Below are 27,184 nucleotides of genomic sequence, written 5' to 3'. Positions count from 1 at the left end.
ATGGACAGAACAGCCTTCCACTGTGTCTTACTTTGCATTTCCACAATTACTAATGAGGCTAACCATCGTTCCAGGTTCACCCCCTTCTCCTGCTCTAGTGTGAAGTCCTTTCTGTGGTGCCCTCTTACTGACCACAAGGCTATGGTCTCATTGAGTGTCCATTCCTCTGTGCAAATGTATATACACAAATCCTTTAGCACCTGCTTCAAGTATTTTCTCCCAGTTTGTGATTCTATTTTATGTACAGTAATTTTTGAAGAACAGGTTACTTAAGTTTAATTTGGTAGAATGTATCAATCTTTCCTTTTATGTGTTTTTTTCATAATTATTTATTTATTTAATAACTTTGCCATTAATTACTTAATAAGTCTGCCATTCTCTAGCAATCCACATCACTACCTCTGTCATATCTAAGTTTCCCTACTTGGGTGGATCTGTTTTGGAGTTCTATGTTTGTGGGTCAGATCCAAGATGGCTACACAGCTAGGCTTCTTTACTGAGATTTCTGACCAGCTATGTTTAAGTATACAGTCCAGGTCATAAACACCTCTATTCATCAATATGGACCCAAGGTCACAAACATCTGCTCATGAGCATGCAGATGTAACCTGTTGGCGCTGTGTCTTCTTTGTTTGGCCTGCATATAATAAAGGCCTATGCAAAGACTCAGGCTGGGGGTGGCTGCTGCCTCTGAATAAAGCATGTCTACAATCCCAACTGTGCCTCTCATCTTCTTTTACCTGCACAGATCCCAAATTTGTTCCCCAGGGCCTGAGCTTCAATCAGACAGTGTTCCACTCCAGTGGGCCACCTGTCTATCACAATGCAAATAATGTGTCACCTTAATTTCTATGTCATTAAAATAAGTTTTGAGTACTAATAAGATAAGACCTCCTCATATCCTCCTACTTTAGTAGAAATAGTTGGCTATTTGGGATTGCTTTTTGCTCATGTTCCTCACTAAATCAATGATGAGAATTTGCAGGGTTTTTTGTTTTTGTTTTTGCGACGTCAAAGACTGAACCCAGAACCTCACATTCCTAGTTCTTTTTTTTTTTTTAAACTAAATTTGGAGGCAGGGTCTCACTAAGTCTCCTAGGCTGGCCTCAAACTTACAATCCTCCTGCCAAAGCTTTCTGAGTAAGGAGAATGCAGGTGTGTCCCACTGTACCCAGTTGATCCTTTTAGCTTTTTGATGTAGAGGACTCAGGACAGTGTCACTTCTTCATTTTCAGTCTTTACTTACCTTTCTATACAGATAGGACTTCAGAACAGAACTGGACAGAGATGGTGATGGGAGTGGTCTCCTACCTCATTACTGATTTTAGAAAATGGCCTCTAACATTTCACAGATGCTTTTCACAGGGCTAATGAGTTTCCTTCTATTTCTAATTAACTGTGAGCTTTTTTTCATGAATACCTGTTGATATTTCTCAAATGCTTTTTCTCAATCTATGCTTTATCTTAATTGCTAAATATCATAAATAAAATTAATTCTTTCAAATAGAAACCACCCTTACATTCCTTGGTCTTTTTTGACTACCACCTAGATTTCATCTATACTCATATAGATGAGTTCCTCATATTCCTTTCTCTCACTGTTTCTTTTATACTTAGGTATAAAGGGTACACAGGTATAAAATGATGTGAAAAGATGAGTTTAGAAGTAAATTCTCACTAGACTTGACTGTAGAATCATTTATATAAGATTGTAATGATCTGTTCTTTGCAAGTTAAGCAAAATGCCTGAAATGTACATCTTCAACATTTAAAACTATTCTAGCCCAAGATTTCTTCCTTTTTTTTTTTTTTGTTGTTGTTGTTTGCTTTTGTTCTGTTTTGGTTTGGTTTTCTGGTGCTGGTTGAACCCAGAGACTTGTGCATGCTAGGTAAACACTCTACCAACTGAGCTATATACCCAGCCCACTGAAACCAAAATTTCATGTTTACTGGCACAATTTTCTCAAGACATTTTCTTTTTATCTTCACAGTCTCTACAGTGTCTATAATCTTGTCTTTTTTCATATGCAGTGTATGTATTATTAAATGCACTGTACTCCCTTGAAAGGGCTTGGCTGATAATTTGTTCCTCTCTATTATATCTGTCTTCTTGCCTCTGAAAGTTCCCTGAACTTTCTTGGGTTTACAACTTTTCAAGATAACTTTTTAAGGTAAAGCTTAGTTATTTATTGTCACTGATTTTTCTCTTACTAACATATGAATTCAAGATTGTGAATTTCCCTCAAGTAACTCTTTGGCCAAATCTCATGTATTGAATATACAACAATCAATCCTCTTCTTCCCCTTCTTCTTTTTTCTCTCAGTAGTGGGAATTTAACCCAGGATCCTTTGCCACTGAACTATACCCCAGTTATTTTTTATTTTTATTTTGAGACACGGTATCACTAAGATGCTACAGCTTTCCTCAAACTTGCATCCCTCTTGCCTCTGCCTCCAGAGTCAATGGGATTACAAGATGCATTACCATGCTCAGCCTAATGATTTATGCTTAGAATTCTTTTTCCCCCTCTACAGTTCCTCCTCTGGCTCATGAGCTAATTAATAGTTTCTTTTAAATTGACAAATATTTGGTTTTGTATGTTGGCATATTTTGTTTCTAACTTGCCTATATTGTGAACAGCAAACGTGGTCTCTGTGTATCAATTTTCTGAAATTTAACAAACTTTGGGGGCTGGATAACACATTTTTTGTATTCATGAGAACAATAGTTTTCTCTGATCTGGGGTTAAGAGTTCATTAAACCAAACTTGGCAACCATGTTTAAATCATTATCTTTTTTTTGTAGTATTAACCTCATGATAAATTGAAGGAGATGAGTTGAAATTATTCACAATGATTATAATTTCACTGATGATAATAAATTAGCCAATTTTTCCGTATCATTTTATCTGTATATACACAGGCTTAGGGTTATGCTTCCTGAAAAATAACCTTTCATCATATATAGTAACTCATTAATAATGACTTTTTTTTACCTATCCCTTTCTTTTGGTTAGCAATCTTCTGGTACAAAAATAGCTACACAAGATGTTGCCATTATTAACAACACATAACTGGGGATTTTAACTTTAATAGCAAGTTTAACTGACTGATATTAATGGTAACCATTAGCCATATTTCAACAGCATCTTACTTAGTTTGTTCTTAATTTGTATGCTTCTTTTTTCTCTTTTTTGTTTTTGTTTTTGTTTTTGTTTTTTGGTGGCACTGGGGATTGAACCCAGGTCCTTGTCATGGCAGGCAAACATTCTACCAACTGAACTATATCCCCAGCCCTGTCCTTCCATTTTTTAAGACTATAGGAACTTGCTGTTTTGTTTTTTCTTCCTACTCCTTCTATCCCTCTACTCATTAGCAATTTTTATGCTCCATTCTGGTTCCTAAATTTTACCAAGAATGCAAATACCTAAGTGTAATATCTTAAGCTCCCTACCACAGAATATAAAGGACTTATAACCCTTAAGTCTCCAAATAACAATGAAAATTTCCTGAGCTAACCATGAAGCAAGCTGTCCAAGTTAGAACTGGAAACCGATCAATTTTAAAACTAAACAAATTAAAAGAATGGAAAGTAGAATTAATTTCAAATGAGGAAAAATAAAGAAATTAGAAGAAAACTGAGATTTGGGCTGGGGATGTGGCTTAAGTGGTAGCGCGCTCACCTGGCATGTGCAGGGCACTGGGTTCTATCCTCAGCACCACATAAAAATAAAATAAAGATGTTGTATCCACCAAAAACTAAAAAATAAATATTAAACAGTTCTCTCTCTCTCTCTCTCTCTCTCTCTCTCTCTCTCTCTCCCTCCCTCCCTCCCTCCCTCTCTAAACTCCCTCCCTCCCTCCCTCGCTCCCTCTCCCTCTCCCTTAAAAAAAAAAAGAAGAAAACTGAGATTTAAAAAGGGAGGGTGGTCAGTGCTTAATTTCATTCTAGTACACACTATGAGCTAAAAATGCTTTTTATATTTTAAATAGCTAACAAAAATTTAAATACTATTTCATGACACACAAAAATTTTATGAAATTAAAACTTCAGTATGCATAAAACTTTACTGCAAAAAGAGCCATGTACATTTGCTTATACAAATGTTCAAACATGATCTGAGCTACCTTTTACACTGTAATGTCAAAGTTGAGTAGCTTCAAAAGAATCACGTTGCCTGCAGAGCCTATCGTATTACTTCTTTTAAGAAAGTTCGCCTGCCTCTAGTTTTCACATATTAGGCTGGGCACAGTGGCCACTTGCCTGTAATCCCAGTGGCTCAAGAGGCTAGGGCAGAAGGATCACAAGTTCAAAGCCAGACTCAGCAACTTAGTAAGGCCCTAAGAAACTTAGTGAGACTCTAAATAAAATATAAAAGGGGCTAGGGGGACAAAAGGTAGGGGGGCAGCCCTAGGGATATGTCTCAGTAGTTAAGAGCCCCTAGATTCAATTCCCAGTATCAAAAAAGTAGGTTAGAGCAAGGTACTTAAGTTTCTACATGCCTTTCAAAATCTCACTGAACATCACAACAGATACCTTAAAATTTTTAAATCTACCAAAATGTGGCAATAATGAAATATTATTAAGAAATACTGAGGAGCTCTTGGAGAATAAAAGGAGACTAGATCAAGAAGTAGAGGAGAAAAGCTATATTATATCACAGAAAAGAAAAATGCTGCTGCAAAGATGAGTTCCAAGTTCAGAAACCATAAATGGAGATTCTGGAAAAAACATTAGGGTGACTTAAACAATGAGACCAATCTTAATTTAAAATCCAACATTTAAAAAGTTACAGGGAACATGAAATTTTACTTCCAAGACTGAGCTCTCTGATCGACATTAAACTAAATTCATTATCTGTCTCAGGAGAATCTGAACCTGAGGTTTAAGCTGGAAAGAGAAGCAGGGAGGGGCCTAAGACCAAACCAGCACAGGACACAGATCAAGAGGAAGAGGCAATTAAGTCCATGACCACTATGCAAATCAACACAAAAAACTTTAAATTTTAGCCAAAAAAAGAGGGATAGAGAGTAACAATACTAATAAAACCACACTGGGCCCCAAAAGGAAACAAATTCCACCAGCAAGTTAAATAAGAAAGTACTTCTCTACACCACACAGGAAAAGATGGAAAGCTTTACCATGCTCTATGAACAAAATTAACTTTTTTAACAAACCAGAAAAGAGTAACCAAAAAAAACAAAATTAAAACAATCTCATTTGTGATTACACCAGAAATATTCAAAATTGAATCCATATTAAAAACCACTTCCACCCCTAATCACAATGATCAGGTAGGGCTTATTCTAGTCATACCAGGACAGCGTAGCCTTGGTAAGTCAATTATTAAGATAACTCTGTATATTAAAGGCTAATTGAGCTAAATTCTAATAAATACTGACATTTTAAAAGCATTTGGCAAACTTTGACATTTTTTCCTCAACTAAAAAACATTAACAATCTCACCAAAATTAAAACAGATAAGGTTGCAACAAATGAATATTATAAAGGGTCTTAGCCAACGTAAAAATATATATGTATTAAAATATGTAAGATTAAATTATTGGGATCATGTGCATGTACAAATATGTAACAATGACTCTCACTATTACATATAATTATAAGTCACTAATAAAAATGTGGGAAAATAAAAGATAAAAATGCTTTATTCATTGATAATGATTGATAAGGCAATGAACACTTCATGTGGAAAATACAAATTAAGGAAGAGCAATAATGCAAGTTATTACTAAGCTGGACTGATATAAAATAACTACATAAAAATTCAGTAACTGTCCTATGGACCTATGATAATAAGATTGCTATAAAAGTAGGAGGAAGATCACATTTAAAGGCATAAATGCTTAAAAACATAACTAGAAATAAATACTAGGGGTGAGGGGGAGAAGAACAAGACCAATGTAAAAAAAAAAAAAAACATTAAACTTCTTTGAAGTCATTTAAAAATGAATGAGAGCACCACCCCAAATGAATGAACCTCCAAAACAGGAGCCATGTATACCATGTTTGAAAAGGTTTCAGTATCATAAAAATGTCCGAGTTTTGTGGCACTCCAATCAAAGACCCAACGGAATATTTTTTCCCTCTTTGCTTTGCTTTAAAAAAATTTTTTTAAGTACTAAATTCATCTGGAAGAACTAAAGTATGAGAATCAACAAAGAAAATCTTCAAGGAAAAAGAATAACGATGGGAACCTTGAATTGTCCACATACTAAAAGTTTTAAATTTAAAGCTAATAAACTCAATTTAGGGTGGTACATTAAAAGACATTATCTGTAACACACTGAACAAAAGATTAACACACAAAATTCTTTTAGGGCTTGAGTTATAACTCAGTGGTAGCACACTTGCCTGTCACACCAGAGGACCCAGTTTGATCCCCAGCAACGTGGCCTGAAAAGTCTTTAAAATAAATATTTATTAATCCTACAAAAAGGTGAAGGATGTGAAAAGACAACTTACAGAGGGGGAAAGCATGTCTTAGTTGAAAAATTTCAAATTAATATGTTTAGCTGACCTTTTCTCTTGACAAAGAGAAGGGAGCAGGAGGAGTGGAACACAAGGGAAGATTAGGGAGGATGAGACTGATCAAATCATGCATATATAAGAATATGGCATAATGAATCCTACTATTATATATAATTATAATGTACCAATAAATTTGTAATAAATAAATTATTATATTTGTGGGATACAATTTGATAGGACTTACAAAATAAAAAATGAACAAATGATACTTGGAATAGCAACTTCATGTTTAAGACTCTGTGTCTATGCAAAAATGTCTCTTATGTAAAAGCTCTCTCTTGTCTAGCGAGGAGGTCCACAGAACAGAGTAGAGGAGAGAGTGGCTATGAAGTCCCTGATCAAGACCTCCAGAGACCAAGCAGGAAGCAGGTCTGATTTTATTGCGCAGTTACCATGTATATATACTCAGACAGTAGCTAAGCAGATTACAGGCAGCCACCAATACAAGTTTTTTTGTTTTTTTTAAGAGAGAAGAGAGGAGAGAGAGAGAGAGAGAGAGAGAGAGAGAGAGAGAGAGAGAGAGAGAGAATTTTTAATATTTATTTTTTTAGTTCTCAGTGGACACAACATCTTTGTTTTGCATGTGGTGCTGAGGATCGAATCCAGGCCGCATGCATGCCAGGCAAGTGCGCTACCGCTTGAGCCACATCCCCAGCCCACCAATACAATTTTTGCTAACTGTCCTTGCAGCAACTAATCGAGGAGCAGGCTGTGGAGCAAGCATAGGGACCGCAACACAGTTTCACACCCAGAGATGTGCCTAGTGAGTAAGCGGTCTGCCACTCACATGCCCAGCACGAGAAGATTGGCCTGCCACTCCAATGCCCTTAACATATGGCATGTATGCAGTACTTGATGCACTTGTCCCCACATTAAAGGTCATTCACTGATTGAGTGTAAATAACAAAAACAGTGAAAAAAATTTTAAAACCTACAATGTTCATTAAATGAAAAATGATTTAAAATCTTAGCTAACACTACATTAATATGTAATAGTAAAATTGAAAATTGATAACAATAAAGTACACTGCTACATGTACTATAATTCTAAGGAAATAGTATGACCATATTTATATAAAAAACAAAAAAATACAAATCCCTAAATTTTTTGTGTAGGCAGGTATTTAAAAGATATACATATGAGGTATCTGTAATTATAAAATATTTCACATAATTTTTTAAATTAAACATGACATATATGAATATGTCAAAATGAACCTCACCATTATGCATAACTATAATGCACTAATCAGATTTTTTTAGAACTGATTTTGCTCATTTCTTTCTCAGTCAGTAACCAATTCCCTTAGATATAACCAGCATTTTGATTTAAGAGTAAAATGTTTCACAAGCCTTTGAATTTCTTATGCATATAGTCATATTGTATGCAGTCTTTTGTATCTAGCTCATTTTGCTCAACATACTGTCTGACAGTCATCCATGTTGTTGCACATATCAGTTTATTCTTTTCAACTGCTAAGGATGCTGTGTTAGTATGGATATATAGTTTGTGTGTCTGTTCAATCATTTATTTCCAATTTTTAGCAATTATGAATAAAGCTGCTATCAACATTAAAAGTAAATAAATAACAAATAAATTAGCCAGTTATTAGCCATGAGTAATAATATAAGTATATGACCGAAGTTTATACATAAAGACAATTTGCAACTATTTATGTCTGACATTGAAGATCATCTTTGGCATGCTAAAAGGAAAATTTAATTATGCTTACCTATGTCATTAATCACCACTCTTATTTTGGAGACAAAAGGTCCAACTTCACTGGCATGCATTTTGGCTCTTTCTTTAAGATCAGCACCTGCAAAGTATTTTATTTACAAATATAATCTTGTTTTAAACAAATTTTAAGGCAAAGAATGGAAAATTTATTTAAAATTAATACGAAACTTTAAAAGTCAACTAATTTTTTCATCTATTAAAGGAACTAAATTACCTTTGTTTTCCTTCCTGATGACTACTCTCAACAAGAATAAAATATTGGTTTTTTGTACAGCTATTACATGTTTAAAGCAACACTTTTCAAGCTTTCTAGCTTCAGGACCCCTTCACATTCTTAAAGTAAGAGACCGTGTTTGGATGATACCAGCAGTTATTCTAGTAGATAGGAAAACTAAGAAATTTGAACGTAATTATTCACTAAAAATACAAATAAACACAGTCATATAAGCATAAATGACTACAGTGTGGTGCCAGCACCTTTGTTCTCACATTCATTCTACCTTCCTTCCCACCACCACCTTAGACTCATAAATGAGGGGGTATACAAGGCATACATGTGGCTATCTACTCTCTTTTTAATCCATTATAGATTAATTATGACCACATATGATATCAAGTATGGCTAGAGCTGGGGCACGTGAACTCACCCACTTCCCAGGGGAGTGAGAACTGGAGCTAACATACAGTCCATCAGATCTCAGGTATACAGAAAATCTCTATCATGTAACAAAAAAATACTCAAGATAGCATTCAAAAGAGCATATGCAGAACAGCAAAGAACTAAAAGTAATCTAAATATACATCAAAAAGAAAAAATAAAATTAGGCAACAGTTATTCAACAAAGTCACACACACACAACACACACACATACACACAAGAAAGAAAAGAATTAAGAGTATAAATACAGATAAATCCACTGAATGAAACATGTATTTACAGAAAGATACACAGAATAGTAACCACTTAGTAAGTTTTTAAAACAAGAATATTACCTACAGGAAAAATAGACAAATGGAATTACTTCAAACTAACAGCTTCTACATAACAAAGAAAATAATCAAAAGAGTAAAGAGACAACCTGCAAAATGGGCAAAAATATGTGTAAACTATATAACCAGTAAGGGGTTAATGTGCAAAATATATAGAGACACAAACAATAGCGAAAGAATAAATAATCTGACTAAAAAAATGGCAAAGGATGTTAACAAAAACTTCTCATAAAAAGATGTATAAAATGTCAACAAGTATATGAAAAAATTTTCAGTATCACTAATCATCAGGGAAAATACAAAATTATAATTTTGTATCACCTCACACCAGTTAAAATGGCTATTATCAAAAATAAATGATGGGCTGGGGATGTGGCTCAAGTGGTAGCGCGCTCGCCAGGCTTGCGTGCGGCCCGGGTTCGATCCTCAGCACCACATACAAACAAAGATGTTGTGTCTGCTGACAACTAAAAAAATAAATAAATAAAATCTTTAAAAAAAATTAAAAAGTAAATGATAGCAAATGAAGAAAAGGGAATTCTTGAGCTCTGTGAATAAGAATGCAAATTAGTACAGACATCATGGAGAAGTACAGGGAGGTTCCTCAAAACAACTAACAAGGCCCAGCAATCCCACTACTGAGCAGGTGCATAGCTCCTAATCCACACTTTCATTTTGCACTGTTTGTTACCCACAGTCATGACAGTCCAAAAATATAAAGTAGAAAATTCCAGAAATAAACAAGAATTCTTAAGTTTTAAATTATGCACTACTTGAGTTGCATGATGAAACCTTGCTTTGTACTGTTCCATCTCACCCCAGACATGAAGACCTAACTCTGGTTCTAACACATTTCCTTTTTCCCAGAGTAACCACACTGTATACACAACACAATATTAGTCACTTAGGGGCTCAGTTTTGAGATGAACTGTTACAGACAAGCTGTTAATGTTCAAGTAGCCCCTATTTTACTTAACAATGGCCACAAACTATAAGAGAAGTGATGCTGACAATTCAGATATGCCACAGAAAAGCCATAAAGTACTCCCTTTAAGTGAAAGGTAAAAGTTCTCAATTAAAAAAAAATCATATACTGAGGTTCCTAAGATCCACAGTATGAATAAATAGGAAAAAATATACATGTATTTGTTTTTACATATTCATATATATTTACATATAGTCTTATTTAATTGTTTCACTGTTTTATTTAATAAATAACACACTTTTTCCAAATTGAAGGTTTGTAACAACTTGTGCCAAAAAGTCTTATCGGTGCCATTTTCTCAAATGTATATGCTCACTAAGGGTCTCTGTGCCACCTTTTGGTAATTTTCACATTTTGAATCTTCTCAGCACTTATATCTGTCAAGCTGATCTGTGATCAGTGATTTCGGATGTTATTATTTTGGGTCACCACAAAGCAAGCTTTTATAAGACAAGCAAACTTAACTGGGACACAAATTGAAATTAGGCCAATTAATAATCCTACAATGCCCTCTAAGCATTCAAATGAAAATACGAATCATGCACACATTGCTTACACTGAAGCACAGCTTAGGAAGGCATGTTGAAAACTAAGAAAAACCAGGAGTTAGGTCTCTTGGAGAAAAGTTGTGGATGCAAAGAGAAAATTCTTAAAGGAAATTCACAGTACTACTCCAATGAATAAACAAACGACATGAAAGTCAAAGAGTCTCATTACTGACATAGATAAAGTTCTAGTTGTCTGTATGGGGAAAAAAATTCAAGCCATCTACAACAATCCTTAATCCTAATCCAGAGCAAGGCCCTATCTCTCTTCAATCCACTGAAAGCTGAGGGGTTAGGAAGCTCTGGAAGAAAAGTCTGAAACTAGCCCAGAATGGTTCATAAGGTTTAAGGAAAGAAGACATCTCCACAGCATGAAGGTGAGGCAGCAAGTGTTGATGAAGAAGCTGCTGCAAGTTACCCAGAAGATCCAGCTCCGACCCCTCAGAAAGGTGGCTACACTGCCAGCAAGTCTCTAAACACAGATGAAACACCCTTCTCCTGGAAGAAGAGGTCATCTAGGATTTTCATAGAAAAGCAAAGTCATTTTCTGACTTCAAAGATTCAAAAGACAGGCTGACTCTCTTGTTAGGGAATAATGCAATTGGTGGTCGAATCCAATGCTCACTTTTGACCACTTCAAAACTCCTAGGGCCCTTGAAGAATTATATTAAATCTCTGCCTGTGCTTTATAAATAGAACAACAAAGTCTGAATGACAACACATCTGTCTACAACATCATTAAACCCAATCTACTGTTAAGAACTATTGCTCAGGATTAAAAACAAAAAAGATTCCTACTCACTGACAATGTACATGGTCACCCAAGAGCTCTGATGGAAATGTACAATGATGCTGATGCCTGCTAACCAAACATTTATTATGCAGCCCAAGGAGGATACAGTATGCTGAGGCAAAAAGATTGTGAGTTTAAAGCCAGTCTCTGCAATGGTGAGATGCTAAGCAACTCAGAGAGACCCTGTCTCTAAATAAAACACAAAAAATAGAGCTAGGGATGTGGCTTAGTGGTAAAGTGCCCTGAGGTAAATCACCAGAACAGCCCCACACAAAAATAATTTCTCCAAAACACATTATAATTAAAATGACTAACATACAGAGCAAGAATAAAATATTGAAAGCCTCGGGGCTGGGGCTGGGGCTCAGTGGTACAGTGGTTGCCCAGCATGTGTGAGGCACTGGGTTCAATCTCTGGCACCACATCAAAAAATAAAAACAAATAAAATAAAGGTATTGTGGTCATCTACAAATAAAAAAAACTATTAAAAAAATATATTGAAAGCCTCAGAGGAAAATGTCACATTTAGAGGAAAGCCAATCATAATTATTCTAATTTTTCAGCAAATTCTAAAATCAAGGAGAGTGTGGAATGAATGTGAAATAAAATAACCATCAACCATGATTACTATATCCTGCAGAGCTATGCTTCAGAGTTGAAGATGAAGTAGTTGAGCAAAATTAAAAGAATCCATGACTACTAAGCCACCACTACAGAAAATTCTTACATACTACAAACAAAAGAAATAAAAAACAGACCCCAAAGCACTCAAATAGTCAAATCTCACTTTAAAAACATCTAAGCAAATTAGAAACATGACCAAATTAAACATCAAAAATAAATCAAAATGGCAGAAATTAATAAACCTTTCTATATAATAACAATGAAGATAAATGGTCTCAACTTTCCAATTAGGAGGCATAGGGTGGCAGAATGGCTGAAACAACAAGATCCAATTACACGTTCTTTGCAAGACTCACCTTATAGGCAGACATACATATATTACAAATGAAGCCTGAAAACAAGCAGGAATAGCTACTTTTATATCTAACAAAGCAGACTCCAAGCCAAAATTAATCAGAAGAGACAAATAAGGTCACTTCATACTGGTAAAGGGAACAATCCAACAAAGTCTAATGATAGTAAATATTTATGCACATGATTACATAAAACAGATACAACTCAACTTAAGGATTCAGAGACTCCAGTACAATAATACCAGGTAATTTCAACACACTTCTCCCACGAACAGATAAGTCATCCAGACAAGCTCAGTAAAGACTCATCAGACTAAAAATTATTATAAATCAAATGAATAGACATATATAGAATAATGCATCCAATAATGGCAGTATTCACTTCTTCTCAGCTACTCATGAAACTTCCAAAACAGATCACATTTTAGGTTACAAAGCAACTCTAAGAAAATAAATTATATATATATATATATATATATATATATATATATATATATATATAAAATTCCTTGCATCTCATCTGATCATAATGGAATAAAGTTAGAAATCAACACACACACATACACACACACACACACACACACACACACACACACACACACAAAAGGCACCGAAGCTATTTAAACACATGCACAGAGATTGAACAATACACTTCTAAATGATGAATAGGTGATAAAAGTCAGGGGAGACCATTAAAAATTGTTAGAAAGAAATGAGATCAGTGATAAAACATACCAAAACCTCTGGGACACTATGAAGGCAAGTCTAAGAGGAAAGTTTATACCCATGAGTACCTGCATGAGAGAATCCAAAAGATCCTTAAATAGACAACCTAATGATGGTCCTCAAGACCACACAGGAAAAAAAAAGAACAAAAGAATTCCAAAATCAGTGGAAGAAAGAAAATAATTAAAATCAAGCCAGAATCAATGACATACTGAATTTCTTAAAAAGCATGGGATCAATAGAGTTATTTAAAGAGACAAGCAAAATAGATAAACCCTTAGCCAAACTGATCCAAAGAAAAAGGGAGAAGATCCAAATTAATAAAATTAGAGATGAAAAAGGAGAAATCACCACGGGCATCAGAGAAATCTGAAGAATCATAAAAGACTACTTTGAAAACTTACATGCCAATAAATTGGAAAACCTAAAAGAAATGGATACATTTCTAGACACAAATGACCTGCCTAAATGGAACCAGGAAGATATAGAAAAACCTAAACAGACCAAAACCAATCAATGAAACAGAAGCAGAAATTAAAAGGTTTCCAATAGATAAAAAGCCCAGAGCCAAATGGATCTCCACTATATTCTACCAGACCTTCAGAGAACTAATGATAATGCTCCTCAAATTATTTCATGAAACAGAGTGAAACATTTCCAATTTCATTCAAAGAAGCCAGTTTTTATATCAAAACCAGATAAGAACAAATCAAGCAAGGAAAACTACAGACTAATATCCCTCATAAGCGCAGATGTAAAAATCATTAAAAATGTATTAGCAAATCATATTTAACAACACATTAAGAAGATTACACATCATAACCAAGATGGTTTCATTCCAGAGATGCAAGGCTTAACATACGCAAATGAAGAGATATGATTTACCACATGAATAAAATTAAGGACAAAAATCACAGTCATTTTCAAAAGATGTAAAGAAAGCCTTTGACAAAATTCAGCACCCATTCATGATGAAAACACTGAAAAAAAAAACTAAGGATAGAAGGAACTTACCTCAACATCATAAGACTACATACGATAAACTCAAATCCAGCACCACAGTGAACAGGTAAAAACTGAAAGCTCTTCCTCTAAAATCTAGAATGAGACAAGGATCTCCACTCTTACCATTCTTATTCAATATAGTACCAGAAGTTCTAGCCAGAGCAATTAGACAAGGGAAAGAAATAAAAGAAATACAAATGAGAAAGAAATAAGTCAAATCATCACTGTTTACACATAATATGATCCTAAGCTTAGGAGATCTGATAGGTTCCACCAGAAGACTTACAGATTAATAAACAAATGCAGCAAAGTAGCAGGATACAAAATCAACACAGAAAAACAAGTAAGAGCTTTCCTATACAACAATTAGCTGAAAAAGAAATCAGGAAAACAATTCCATTCACAATAACCTAAAAAAACAAATAAATATCTAGGAATAATCTAAGCAACACGGAGAAAGACCTCTACACTGAAAATTTTAGAATACTGAAGAAAGAAATTGAAGAAGATAGTAAACCATGAAAAGAACTCCCATGTTTGTGGGTAGGCAGATTAATATTGATAAAAGGCCATATTACCAAAAGCAATATAGAGTTCAATGCAATCCCCACCAAAACACCAGTGACTTTCTTTACAGAACTAGGGAAAAAAACTACTAAAATTTATTGAAAGAAAAAATAGCCAAAGTAATTCTAAGAAAACTATACTGGAAGCATCACAATACCTGACATCAAATTACACTACAGAGGTATATGCATGCTACTGGCATAAAAACAGACACACTGACCAATGGGACAAAGTAGAAGACACAGAGACAAACCCATATAGATACAGTCAACCAATTATTGACAAAGGCATGAAAAAATATGTTGGAGAAAAGACAGCATTTTTAACAAATGTTGATGTGGGAACTGGTTATCCATACTAGGAAGAATAAGACTAGATCCCTATCTCTAATCCTGCACAAAAGTCAACTTAAAATGGATCAAAGACATAGATGTTAAAACAGATAACTTCACAATTCCTAGACTAAGACATAAGATCAACAGTTCCTACATACAGGTACAAGCAATGACTTCCTCAACAGGATTCCTACAGCTCAGGAAATAATTCCAAGGATTAATAATGAGATAGCATCAAATTAAAAAGCTTCTGCATAGCAAAGGAAATAATTCAGAGCATGAACTGGGAGGCTACAGAACAGGAGGAAATCTTTGCCAGCTATTCTGCTAAAAGATTAACATCCAAAATGTGTAAAGAACTCAAAAACTTTACCACCAGAAAAAGAAGTAACTCAATCAATTACTGGGCAAATGAACTAAACAGATACTTCTCAAAAAGAGGAAATACAAATGGGCAACAAATAAATGAGAAAATGTTCGACATCTTTGGCAATTAGGGATATGCAAATCAAAACTACACTGAGATTTCATCTCACTCCAGTTAGAATCTCAGCCATCCAGAACATAAGCAATAATAAATGCTGGAAGGGATTTGGGCAGGAAAGGAACATTTTTACATTATAAATGAGACTGTAAATTAGTACAATCACTACGGAAATCAGTATGAAGGTTCTTGAAAAGACTAAAAATGGAACTACCACATGACCCAGCTATAACAGTCCTTGGTATCTGTCCCAAAGAACTAAAGTCATCATACTATAATAATGCATGCATACCAATGTTTATAGAAGCACAAGTCAAATAGCCAAATAATCGAACCAGCCTAATGTCCATCAATGTTTGAATGGACAAAATAAATGTGGCATATACATCACAACAGAGTTCTATTCATCCATAAAGAATGAAATTATATCATTTACAGGAAAACAGATGTAACTTAAAAATATTATGTTAAGTGAAATAAGCCAAACTCAGAAAGGCAAAAGTCATATGGAGATCATATATGGAACTTAGACAGAATAAAAAAAAAAGAAGGAGGGTGCCAGTCTCATGAAAATAAGAGATCAGTAAAGTATATGAAAGGGACTGGGGAGGGAGAAGGACAGGGAAAGAGGAAATACTGGAGAAGGATACTGACCAAATTACATTTTTATATCATGTACATTTGCAAATATGTAATAACAAATCACACTATTAGATATAATTATAACACATCGATAAAGAATGGGAAATGGGGGAAGAAAGCACACCAAGAATAAATGCTGAAAGACAAAGAAAAAAGAAAATCGCAGGAGCTTACAGAGAAAAAAAAGACAAATATCTTTAAAAAGAATGACTGCTGACTTCTTAATGGAAAATGGATGGCATTTTTAACATGAGTAAAGAGAATATAGTAGTTTCTCTTTCCCACAACTGCTTTCTATAATTTTAGTTACATGCAGTTGGCCTCAATCTAACTTGAACAAAATCAGAGAAAAAAGAAAATACTTTCTCCATTTTAAATTGCACACTATTTTGAGTACCAAGACGAAATCTCACATCATCCTACTTCATCTCACCCAGAATGTGAATCATCCCTTTGTCCATCATATCCACACTGTATGCCTGCTAGTCACTCAGTAGCCATCTCCATCATCAGATCAACTGTCTTGGTATCGCAGTGCTTGTGTTTAAATAACCCTTATTTTACTTCATAATGGTCCCAAAGTACAAAAATTGTGAGACTAGCAACTGAAATATTCCAAAGAGAAGTTGTAAGCTATGAGGGCTACATTTAAGTGAAAAAGTGAGAGATTTCAATAGGGAAAAAAACAGTAAACACAGGGTTCAATACTGTCCACAGCTTCAGGCCTCCAGTGAGGATCTGGAAATGATTCTTCTTTGGATAAGAAGAAATACTAAAATTAGGCTTCTCAACTAAGCAAACATCCTTCAAAAATGATAGTTTGCCAGCATGGTGGTAGCAAATCTGTAATCCCAGCAGCTCTGGAGGCTGAGACAGGAGGACTGTGAGTTCAAAGCCAACCTCAGCAAAAGCAAGGTGCTAAGCAACTCAGTGAGACCCCGTCTCTAAATAAAACACAAAAATAGGGCTGGGGATGTGGCTCAGTGGTCGAGTGCCTGAGTTCAATCCTTAGTACCAAAGCAAAATACCAATAGTGAAAGGCACCAAAAAACAGACATGGTAGAAAAGATAGCTTTTTCAACAAATGGTGCTGGGAAAACTGGAAATCCACATGTAGCAAAATGAAATTAAACCCCTCTGTCTCACCCTGCACAAAACCAACTCAAAGTTTATCAAAGACTTAGACACTAAAACACAGACCCTGTGTCTAACAGAAGAAAAGGCCCAAATCTCTACCATGTCGGCTTAGGAACCAGCTTCCTTAACAGGACTCTTGAAGCACAAGAAGTGAAATCAAGAATCAATAAACAGGATGGGATCAAACTAAACAGCTTCTTCACAGCAAAGGAAACATAATATGAAGAGACAGCCTACAGAATAGGAGAAATCTTTACCAATCTCCAGGATATATAAAGAGCTTGCAGGCTAGAATTGTGGCTCAGTGGTAGAACACTTGCTTAGCATGTTTGAGGCAATGGATTCAATTCTCAGCACAGCATACAAATAAATGAATAAAATAAAGGTCCATTAACATCTAAAAAAAAGTTTAAGAGAAAATAATTCAAAAAACTCAACACCAAAAAAACAAACAACCCAATCAATAAATGGGCTAAGGAAGTGAACAGACCCTTCACAGAAGATACACAATTGATGGACAAATATATTTTAAAAAATCAATATCTCTAGTAATTATAGAAATGAAAATCAAAACTGCTATAAGATTTCATCTCCAGTCAGAATGGTAATTATCAGGAATAAAGCAACAGTAAGTGTTGGGGAGGATGGGGGAAGGGGAGAGGCACACTCTCAAACATTGCTAGAGGGACTGCAAATTGGTGCAGCCAATCTTGAAAGCAGTATGAAGAATCCTTGGGAAACTGGGAATGGAACCACCACCACTTTACCCAGTTAACCTACTCCTTGTTATACACAAAGGACTTGAAATCAGCATACGACAGTGACACAACCACATCGACGTTTCTACCAGCTCAATTTACATTAGCTAAACTAAAGAACCAACCTAGGTGCCCTTCAACAGATAAATGGATTAAAAAATGTGATCACACATACAGTGATATATAACTCAGCCTTAAATAAGAATGAAATTATGGCATTTTCAGGTAAATGGGTGGAGTTGGAGAATATCATGTGAAGCAAAATAAGCCAATCCCAAAGAACCAAAGGCTAAATGTTTTCTCTGATATGCAGATGCTAATCCACAATAAGGGGTTGGGGTAGGGAAGAATAGAGGTACTTTGGATTAGGCTGAGGGGAATTCATGAATTGGACATTATCACCCTATGTGCAGAGATGATTACACGACCTGTGTAACTCGACATCATGTACAACCAGAAGAACGAGAAGTGATACTTCATTTATGTATGATGTGGATTCTGTCATGTATAACTAATTAGAATTTTTAAAAAGAAAAAAATAATAATTAAATAAAGACATTTACACACACACATAATTTTTCACCATAGGTCCACTATTTTTAAGAGCTGTAGCTTAAAATGCAAGGTAAAGGGATAAAAAAAATATGCAAACACTAACCAAATGAAAACCTGTAAAGATATCCTAATTTTGAAAAAGTAAATCTAAGGTTAGAAACATAACTCAAGCTAGAGGGTCACTATATAGTAATAAGTAAGATTATCTACTAAAAGTCATAAAAATTCTAAGTTAGCAATAGACAAGAGACAGCCCCCAATATACATAAATCAAAGACTTATAGAACCTGAAATAAAAAGTGACAAATCACTATCACAGTAGATTTCTAACAGACTCTCTTAGTAACTGACAAAACAAACAGGCAAATATCCTTATCAAATATTAAGAAATAAAAAATAGGGAAGAAAGAAATAGAGAAAACTAGGAAGTCCAAGACCATGGCACTATCAAGGGCTTCATGCTACTTCAACTCATGCAGGGAAGAGGAAAAGCAAGGGGAGAGTCAGGGAAGAGATCACAAGAGGAGAAGTTTCAGTGTATAAAAACCCACTCTCAAGGCAGTTAACTGAGCCCTGGGTTACTACCACAAGAATTAACCCAGTCCTAAAAGAAAGGCATAATTTAACCAAGCACAGGGTGGATACTGGTACTCTCAACAACTGGAGAGGCTTAAGTAGAAGGGTACCAAGTTCAAGGCTTCATGGACAACTTAGAGAGACTCTCTCAGCACCCTGGGTTCAAGCCCCAATACTGAAAAAAAACAAAAATAGTATAATCTCTTATTGACTTAATCATTTCTTAAAGACCAAATCCCAAAATCACCACAAAGAAAATCAAATTTCAATGTTATGTTTAGAATAAATCATATTCAAACCACAACAACTTTCCTGTAACTTTTTTCCTCATATAACCAGTGTTGATATCTTAAAATCGTTTGTTAACCTTGTCAGTTTCCTGCATCTACATATGTATATAACTGAATTAGTTTTTATTCAATTTCCTGTAACTATAAAGTGGTAGATTTTTCCAGACTGAACTTTCATTACAAGCATTACTAGCACAGAGTTGACTAAAGCATAAATATATTGTGAAACTGCTATTAAATGCTGAGTGTAAACATTTACCAATAATGCATCGGAATTAAGAACCATCTCCTCTCTTCCCATTACTTCATATACCCATGGATAATGATGCCACTAATACCAAATTGTTTTCCAAAGTGGTCTTCTCTGTACACTGCCACCAGCAGTGCACTGCTCCACCTTATCTCCAGTACGTGGCCCTGCCATACTTACTGTGATGGTTACCTTCATGTGTTAACATGATTAAGCAGATCAAAGGGTGCATCTAGGAGGGCATTTCAGGATTAGATGAGCATTTCAATTTGGGGTTTGAAGAACCATGCTCCCAATGTGCTTGAACATCATCTAATCTATTGAGGGCCTGAAAAGGCAGAGGAAGAAGGAATTCAGCCCTCTTTCCCCCTGCTTTATTGCTTGAACTCATTTCATCTTTTTCTGCCTTTGGACTGGAATTTACATTGTTGGCTCCCCTGGTTCTCAGGCATTTAGACTTGGACTAACTATACCCCTGGCTTTCCAAGGTCTCCAGCTTGCAGGTGTAGATTTTGGAACTTCTCCATCTGCATAATTGGATGAGCAATGCCTCATAATAAATCTCCTTTTATATCCTATTGGTTCTGTTTCTCTTGAACCCTGACTTATTAAACTGGGCCAACCTAGTGGATGAGAAATTAGCTACATTTTCCACAGTAGCAAAAGATGAAACTGCTCCCAAGTTTGTAAGCCTTATGGTGCTATGAGTGAAGTCGTCACTTCTCAATCATTCCAGTGTTTGTAAACATCTGGTACTAATTCGAGCACCCTGGTCTTTCCTGAGCCCACTCCACAAGGATTTTTATTCCCTCCATTCAAACCAAAGATCAAGATAAGATGACCAATGACTTTCACACAGCTAAATTTCCAACTAGATAGAGCACTAGATAGAGCACATGCTCTGTGTATCCCGGGATGAGCCCACCTAAGATCAGGAAAGTAGTATGTTGTTTTCCTTTCCTGTGCTGCTCCTAAGGGGTGATTGTATCAGGGCTTTCCTGGTCTCATAAAATGAGCTGGGAAAGTGTCCTCTTCTTCTGTATGTATAAAAAAGTGCAATCTCTTCCGTGAACATTTGGGTAACACCGTTATGGTTTAGAAATGAGATGTCCCCCAAAAGTTCACGTGTGAGAACATTCAGAAGTGAAATAATTAGACTATGAGTTGGATTAATACACTGATATGAATTAACTGTGGCAACGGTAGACAGATAGGTTGCAGCTGAAGGAAGTAGGCTACTGGGAGCACAAACTGGGATTTATAGTTTGTCCCCGGTGAGTTGAGCTCTCTCTCCGCACTTCCTCGATGCCAAGCTCAGCTCGGAACTGCTTTCCTCTGCCACATGCTTCCACCATATTCTGCTTCACTTGAGGCTCAGAGACATGGAGTCGGTCAACCATGGACATAAGCTCTGAAACCGTGAGCCAAAAGAAACTTCACCTCCTCTAAGTTGTTCTTATCAGGTCTTTTGGTCAGACCAGTGAAAAGCTGACTAAAACAGTTGTCAAATCCAGGTGCTTTTTGTGTGGAAAGATGTTTAACCACAGCATACTGTTCTGGGATTACTAAAATTTTCTAGTAAGTCAGTTTGGGGCAAGTTTTATTTTCTAGTAATTTATACATCCCACCTAAAATCCTGAATATTTACTAGAATAATATTGTTCTCAATATTATCTTACCTATTTTGTATTTGTTCCCTCACCCATGATTAATCTTGCCAAATGTTTATTTGACTTTTCAAAGAATCAGATAGACTTTATTCTCCTGATTACTGAATTTGTGTTTTCCATGTCATTAGTTTAGACTCACTTCACTTCCTTCTACACTATCTTGAGTTTATTCTGTAGTTATTTCTGTCACTGAAATTGGATGCTTAGTTTATTCATGTAAGCCTTTCTTCTTTCCTAAAACACAGTGTATCACACTTGTAACTGTATTCCACAACTTTTAAAGTGTTTCTGTAGGCAACTGGTTCTAAATATTTTCTAATTTACATTTAGATTCCTTTGCCGAGCTGCAAGTTATTTCCAAGTTATCTTAAAATTTCCTAACGTAAGAGACTGTACTTAATTATCTTTTTTTAAATGAGTTATACTATAACTGCCTAGGGTGACAGAATGTGCTCCAATGATTGCAGTTCTTTGAAATCTGTGGATGTTTGTTTCATGGCCTAGCAGACAGTTAATTTCATAAATATTCCATGTGTACTTGAAAAGAATTCCTTGTCATCAACCATTACGAAAAATGATCCATATACGTGCCTAACATTAACCCTCAGCAGACTAGGCAAAATAGCCAACACTCTAGAAGAAGGGGCCAATGGACTCTTGATTTTGTTTAATATTTAGTCATTTTACAAATAATTTAAGGAAAAGTAAAAAGAAGGTGAAAATTATTAGTAAACATAACAAAAAATTAAACACAGCAAAACTGTATTTTATTATACATCTTCCTGGTATATGCATGTAAATATATATTCACACACCCTACATATACATACACATATGCAAATATACGCATATATGCTCACAGATATACCCAAACACACATAAAGGGATGAATCATTTGAATCAAACTGTTTAATTCATGCATGAATCTGGAATACACAGGTTTATAAAGACTGACTTTGTAAATATTTCAATAGATATATTTCAAATATATCTCTAATAGATATATATTTACTCTTGGTTCATCTTGCACTTGCAATGTAGAAATGCAGTGCTTTTGAAATGATGATGGCTTAATTTTGTTGAGAAGACAGTGGAAGACTTTGATCCCTGACTTCAAAATATTTTCACTGTTAGATTTATAAAGTCAGAATAATCAAGCCAATGATTAGTTTTTATTTCTGTGCCATCTATTTCTTTCCCATCCCCTTTGTACACACATTTGCCTTCCTATAAGTAAGTTACAAGCTACATAATGTAAATGTTCGTGCAGACACCACAGAAGATTTAGGAATACTATTGTACACATCCTCTTAGCAAAACCATGAGGTCCTTCCCATTGCCTTTGGAGGCTCCACAAAAGCAGAGGTTATTTCTGACTTATTTATGGCTACATCCCCAGATCCTAGAACTGTACCTGACATGTAGAAGGCACTTCAAAAAAAGTAAAAAATGAATGAAATACATGTTTTCTTGTTAATTGGGCCCCAATAAAAACAGGTGAGAGCAGAAATTTTTAAAATCCGTAAATACTAACCATCTATTGAATATGACCTTCAACTTAGCATCTATGCCTCTCATTATGTTTCCTAATGTTGCCTTATTTTTGTTCTGGTGTCTGCCCTCATTATTTCCCCATCCACATATTGGAAAAATTAACCTACTCCCCACCCCTAGGGGTGGGCCCCAGTTGACTTGAGCTAATCAGGATAGTCCATTCTCCTAAGCAGTCAGACCAAGATCTGCCTGAGAGCTACAGGTTTTAGATTGGAAGTATTCTCTTCCCATCAACAAGGTCATATGTGGATGTAAAGCCCAGAACTGCAGAAGCTTCAGGCTACCAAGCTGAGGATAAAGCTCAAGTACAGAGGAAAGACAAAGGAATTACAGAAAAATTCAGACTCTCTGGATTCAGGCAATCCTAGCAGCCTTACAGTTTAAGTCAATTTTGATCATTTTTTCTCTTATGACAATGAGAACTCACCATCTCCTAGATGATTATTTATGAATGATAAATTGGTTCTGCTTCAGTTCTTATCTCTTCTCAATAAATGGATCTTGATTGGTAGAGACTGTTATTAGTCTCAATTATTACAGGAAATTTTGAGAAAAAATTTGGACTAGGAGGAACCAAGTGATGTTAAGGAGCATTGCCTTCTTGGTAAGACATGACTACCCTCACAGCTTCTCGAGCACTAAATTAACACACACCTCCTCATCTAGGATCCGAAGTCACATTTAACTCCCATTCAATATAAAACTTGAATCTTTAAAAATTATCAAGTAAATTTTTTCTAGTACCTCCACAGTTGGTATAAAGAACACTGTCATCGAATTCTATCAGAATTTAAGACTCTAATAAACAGGACTTCATTTTTTTTCCTTAAAATAAAGTATCCTTTTACCAACCAAAACCAAAACCTCCCACTCTGTCCAGCACCCCAGCCTCACTGGCATACTTCAAAGCTTCTCTACTAAAAGTGACATCAGTTATCCCTCTCCATAAGGACAGGATCAATTCCATACACATGCAAACTGTGGTAACCTCTCCATCTTGAAAATGCCTCAATAACCACTCATACACACCTAGGTATCATCACATTTCTATGAATATGAAATGATGCCCAGGAGGTACTGCTAACTACAAAACACATATACACACACACTGCAACTTATGTAAGAAAGAATGTAAGTAGGTTAATAAGTGGATATATCCTTAATTTTGCAAAAGGAAGCATATGAAGTATAATCTAGAAACTAATGACATCCATTAACTCCCTTAAGGATGAGAACTAGAGGAAAGGGATTGGAAAGAGCAAGATACTTCTCTTATCTCTAACTAGTTTTGACTTTTGAAACCAAAGTTAATATTTTATGTATTGAAAATAAAATTAACAAGAGTACATACACCTAACTTTAATTTCAATAAATAAAACAACTACAATGAAGGAGAAATAACATAAGTAACTTTCAAAACAATACTGCTAGTATCACCTATGATTACAGATCATATACTCTCAGTCTAAATAAATAAATAATAAGCTCTGGTCAGAGGGTTTTGGATCAGCAATTTGTTTGTCAGAGTGGTTTGGATCAGCAATTCTGAAACTCCTTATGAGTATGACAGGACTGAGCTGGCAACACAAATATGGAATGGGAGAAGAGAAGATGCGAACTCTGCGGTGTTGAACTAAAACACAGGTGTCATATGAACTCATGGTTTTCAATGTATAAATAAGGAATTGATTTAAATACATGTGTATGTATATAATATAGAATTTATCTATTTCTTAGCTCTGTCTCAGGAAAGGGCCTAGTAGCAAAGACAATGAAACAATAATGAGCACATGGAGCACCTAGACCTTGATTCCTCAAACCCCATTCCCCACCAAACAAAACCAGACACCCGCAACTTGGACTGAGATGGAGTAATGGTACTGGACCATCTCCTCCAAACACATGAAAGGATTGCTTTTAACGTGAGTAAGTTAGATTGACATTTTTTAAAAAATATTTTTTCAGTTATACATGGGCAGAATATCTTTATTTTGTTTATTTATTTTTATGTGGTGCTGAGGATTGTACCCAGGATCTCATGTGTGTGAGGCGAGCGCTCTACTGTTGAGCCACAACCCCAGTTCTAGATTGGCATTTATTAACCATGTTGTCTTTACTTTTACAGAGAATATAAAAACACTGACTACCTTCATCTATCTCAATCTTATTTTGTCCCCAAAAGTCCAAAGTTACTCACATGGAAATTCTTCTCAGGGGGGGTTTGGAAACCATAAACCTCAAGATCATTCTAATTGGTACTCACTTTCCAATCTAACATTCATCCACATGAGCTGTCACTCAACAAAATATTTCTTGAACTATGAGTAATCCAGCTGTTTGCAGATCAGTGAACACTTTTACTACACGCCAAGACATAACACCTCCACAGCCAGGCATCTCTGGCTTCTTCCCCTCCGCCCAATGTCTCTCACCCTGGCTCCTGCAGCTGCAGAGGGGCCAGGTTCCAGGGAATGGACTGGTTTAAGCAAAGAGGAGAGAAAATAACTGAGTAAGGACCATGGGTCAGTAAACAGCAGCCGAGACAGGCCAGTCTTACCCAAGCGTGAGGTATGAAAAGAGTGAAAATTTAATCTAACTTAAGGTTCAGAGACTGGACCTCTGGGATGTGAATAGGATTAGATAAGGTCATCAGGGTGCAGCCAATTAATGAATCCGATAATTTTACATGAAGATGGAGAAAGACCAGAAGATACGTACACACACATACTCCCTGCCTCTTGCCATGAGATGCTCTGCACTACCTCAGGACTCTGTTAGCAAGAAGACCATCATCGAAAGAGGCTCCTAGACCCTGCACCTCCGGAACTGTTAGCCAAAATAAATCTCTTTTCTTTATAAAGTATCCTGACCCAAGTGTTTTGTTACAATAACACAAAATGGACTACTAATACAGCCCTCAAGAATGGTCTTCACTTTTCTAAAGGGTTTTAAAAGTAAAATAAGGAATATGTGATGAAGTTTGTAAGGTGGCCAAAAGCCTAAAATATCTGGCCTATGACTGAAAAATGTTTGCTGATAGCCAGAATAATGCCACTTCCCAGAGAAACCCCTAAGAAAGCAAATGCCGCTGCTCAAGATCAACTGCCAAGAATTGACTAATAAAAAGCTCACTTTTTTCTAAGTTGTTTAACTCTGCTTTTCTAGCTGGAGCTCTCCCAATCCTGACCCAGCTCAAGAGCTGGCTCAGCCTGCTTCTCGGAAGACCCTCTTGCTCCTCGCTGCCCCAAGGCCCTCCTTACAACCCAGCCAGTCAACTTGGTGCGAGGGGACTAAGGGAAAATAGCTCAGGTCTTCTGATCATCTGTCCACCTTCCAGAGCAGCCTATTCTCTGCTCACCCCCAAGCAACTCTGCTCTTCCAAAGCATCTCTGTTATTGGAGGCAGTGAAAGAACTGAGAATCTATTTGGACCTGTGTCTAAATCACATTTCCAAATCGTTTTAACAGTAAGTAATTAAACTGATACTTTAATCCACACCAGTCCCCCACTTCAAATTCATGAGGGTAAGAGAGGGGTCAGCTTTTACTGGTACCCTAGTTATAATCTCCCATCTGTGAGACTCTGACACTATCTCAAGAACAAGTCATTCTTCTTAACCACACAAGCCACCTACACATGTCCTGTGTAACAAAGCTCATTTTATTTAATCATGACACTTTGCCAATGTTACTTGCTCACCATTCAAAACTGTTGACACAGCCATCCTGTGATCTACTTGCTAAACTACCTTCTACGGTCCACGCACTGTTCTGGCAATAGGCCTTCCCCTGAAGGCAGGGAAGAAGCCTAACTATGGGTGAGGGTTATAAATAAGTAGTGAAAATAATAGTGATAATAAACCATGAAAAATAAATTGAGGAACTGAAAAGTTCAAAGATGAAGTTCTAAATACAGAAAAACACGACAGAAGTGGGGGAAGCACTTCTGTCTGCTTCAGCAAAAGTGATGAGAACCACTTTCTATGACACTTGAGCAGAGGCTTTTCCAAGCAGAGGGAACACAGAGCAATGAGCCCAGGAGGAGAATGAGCTCT

The 27,184-nt window shown here is 35.9% G+C and overlaps 1 protein-coding gene across 1 annotated transcript in view; it reads right to left on the bottom strand.

Annotated features, from left to right (window-relative positions):
• Window positions 1-27,184, bottom strand: part of LOC144369691 (methylglutaconyl-CoA hydratase, mitochondrial-like) — a 63,381-nt gene that overhangs the window by 26,409 nt on the left and 9,788 nt on the right. The window contains exon 3 of the mRNA XM_078029826.1: window positions 8,284-8,370. Coding sequence (XP_077885952.1) covers window positions 8,284-8,370 — 87 coding nt within the window. The remainder of the gene's footprint in view (window positions 1-8,283; window positions 8,371-27,184) is intronic.

This window comes from Ictidomys tridecemlineatus, chromosome 13 (assembly GCF_052094955.1).
Source record: "Ictidomys tridecemlineatus isolate mIctTri1 chromosome 13, mIctTri1.hap1, whole genome shotgun sequence".
Classification (NCBI taxonomy): Eukaryota; Metazoa; Chordata; class Mammalia; order Rodentia; family Sciuridae; genus Ictidomys; species Ictidomys tridecemlineatus.
This window is presented reverse-complemented; position numbering and strand designations above follow the sequence as displayed.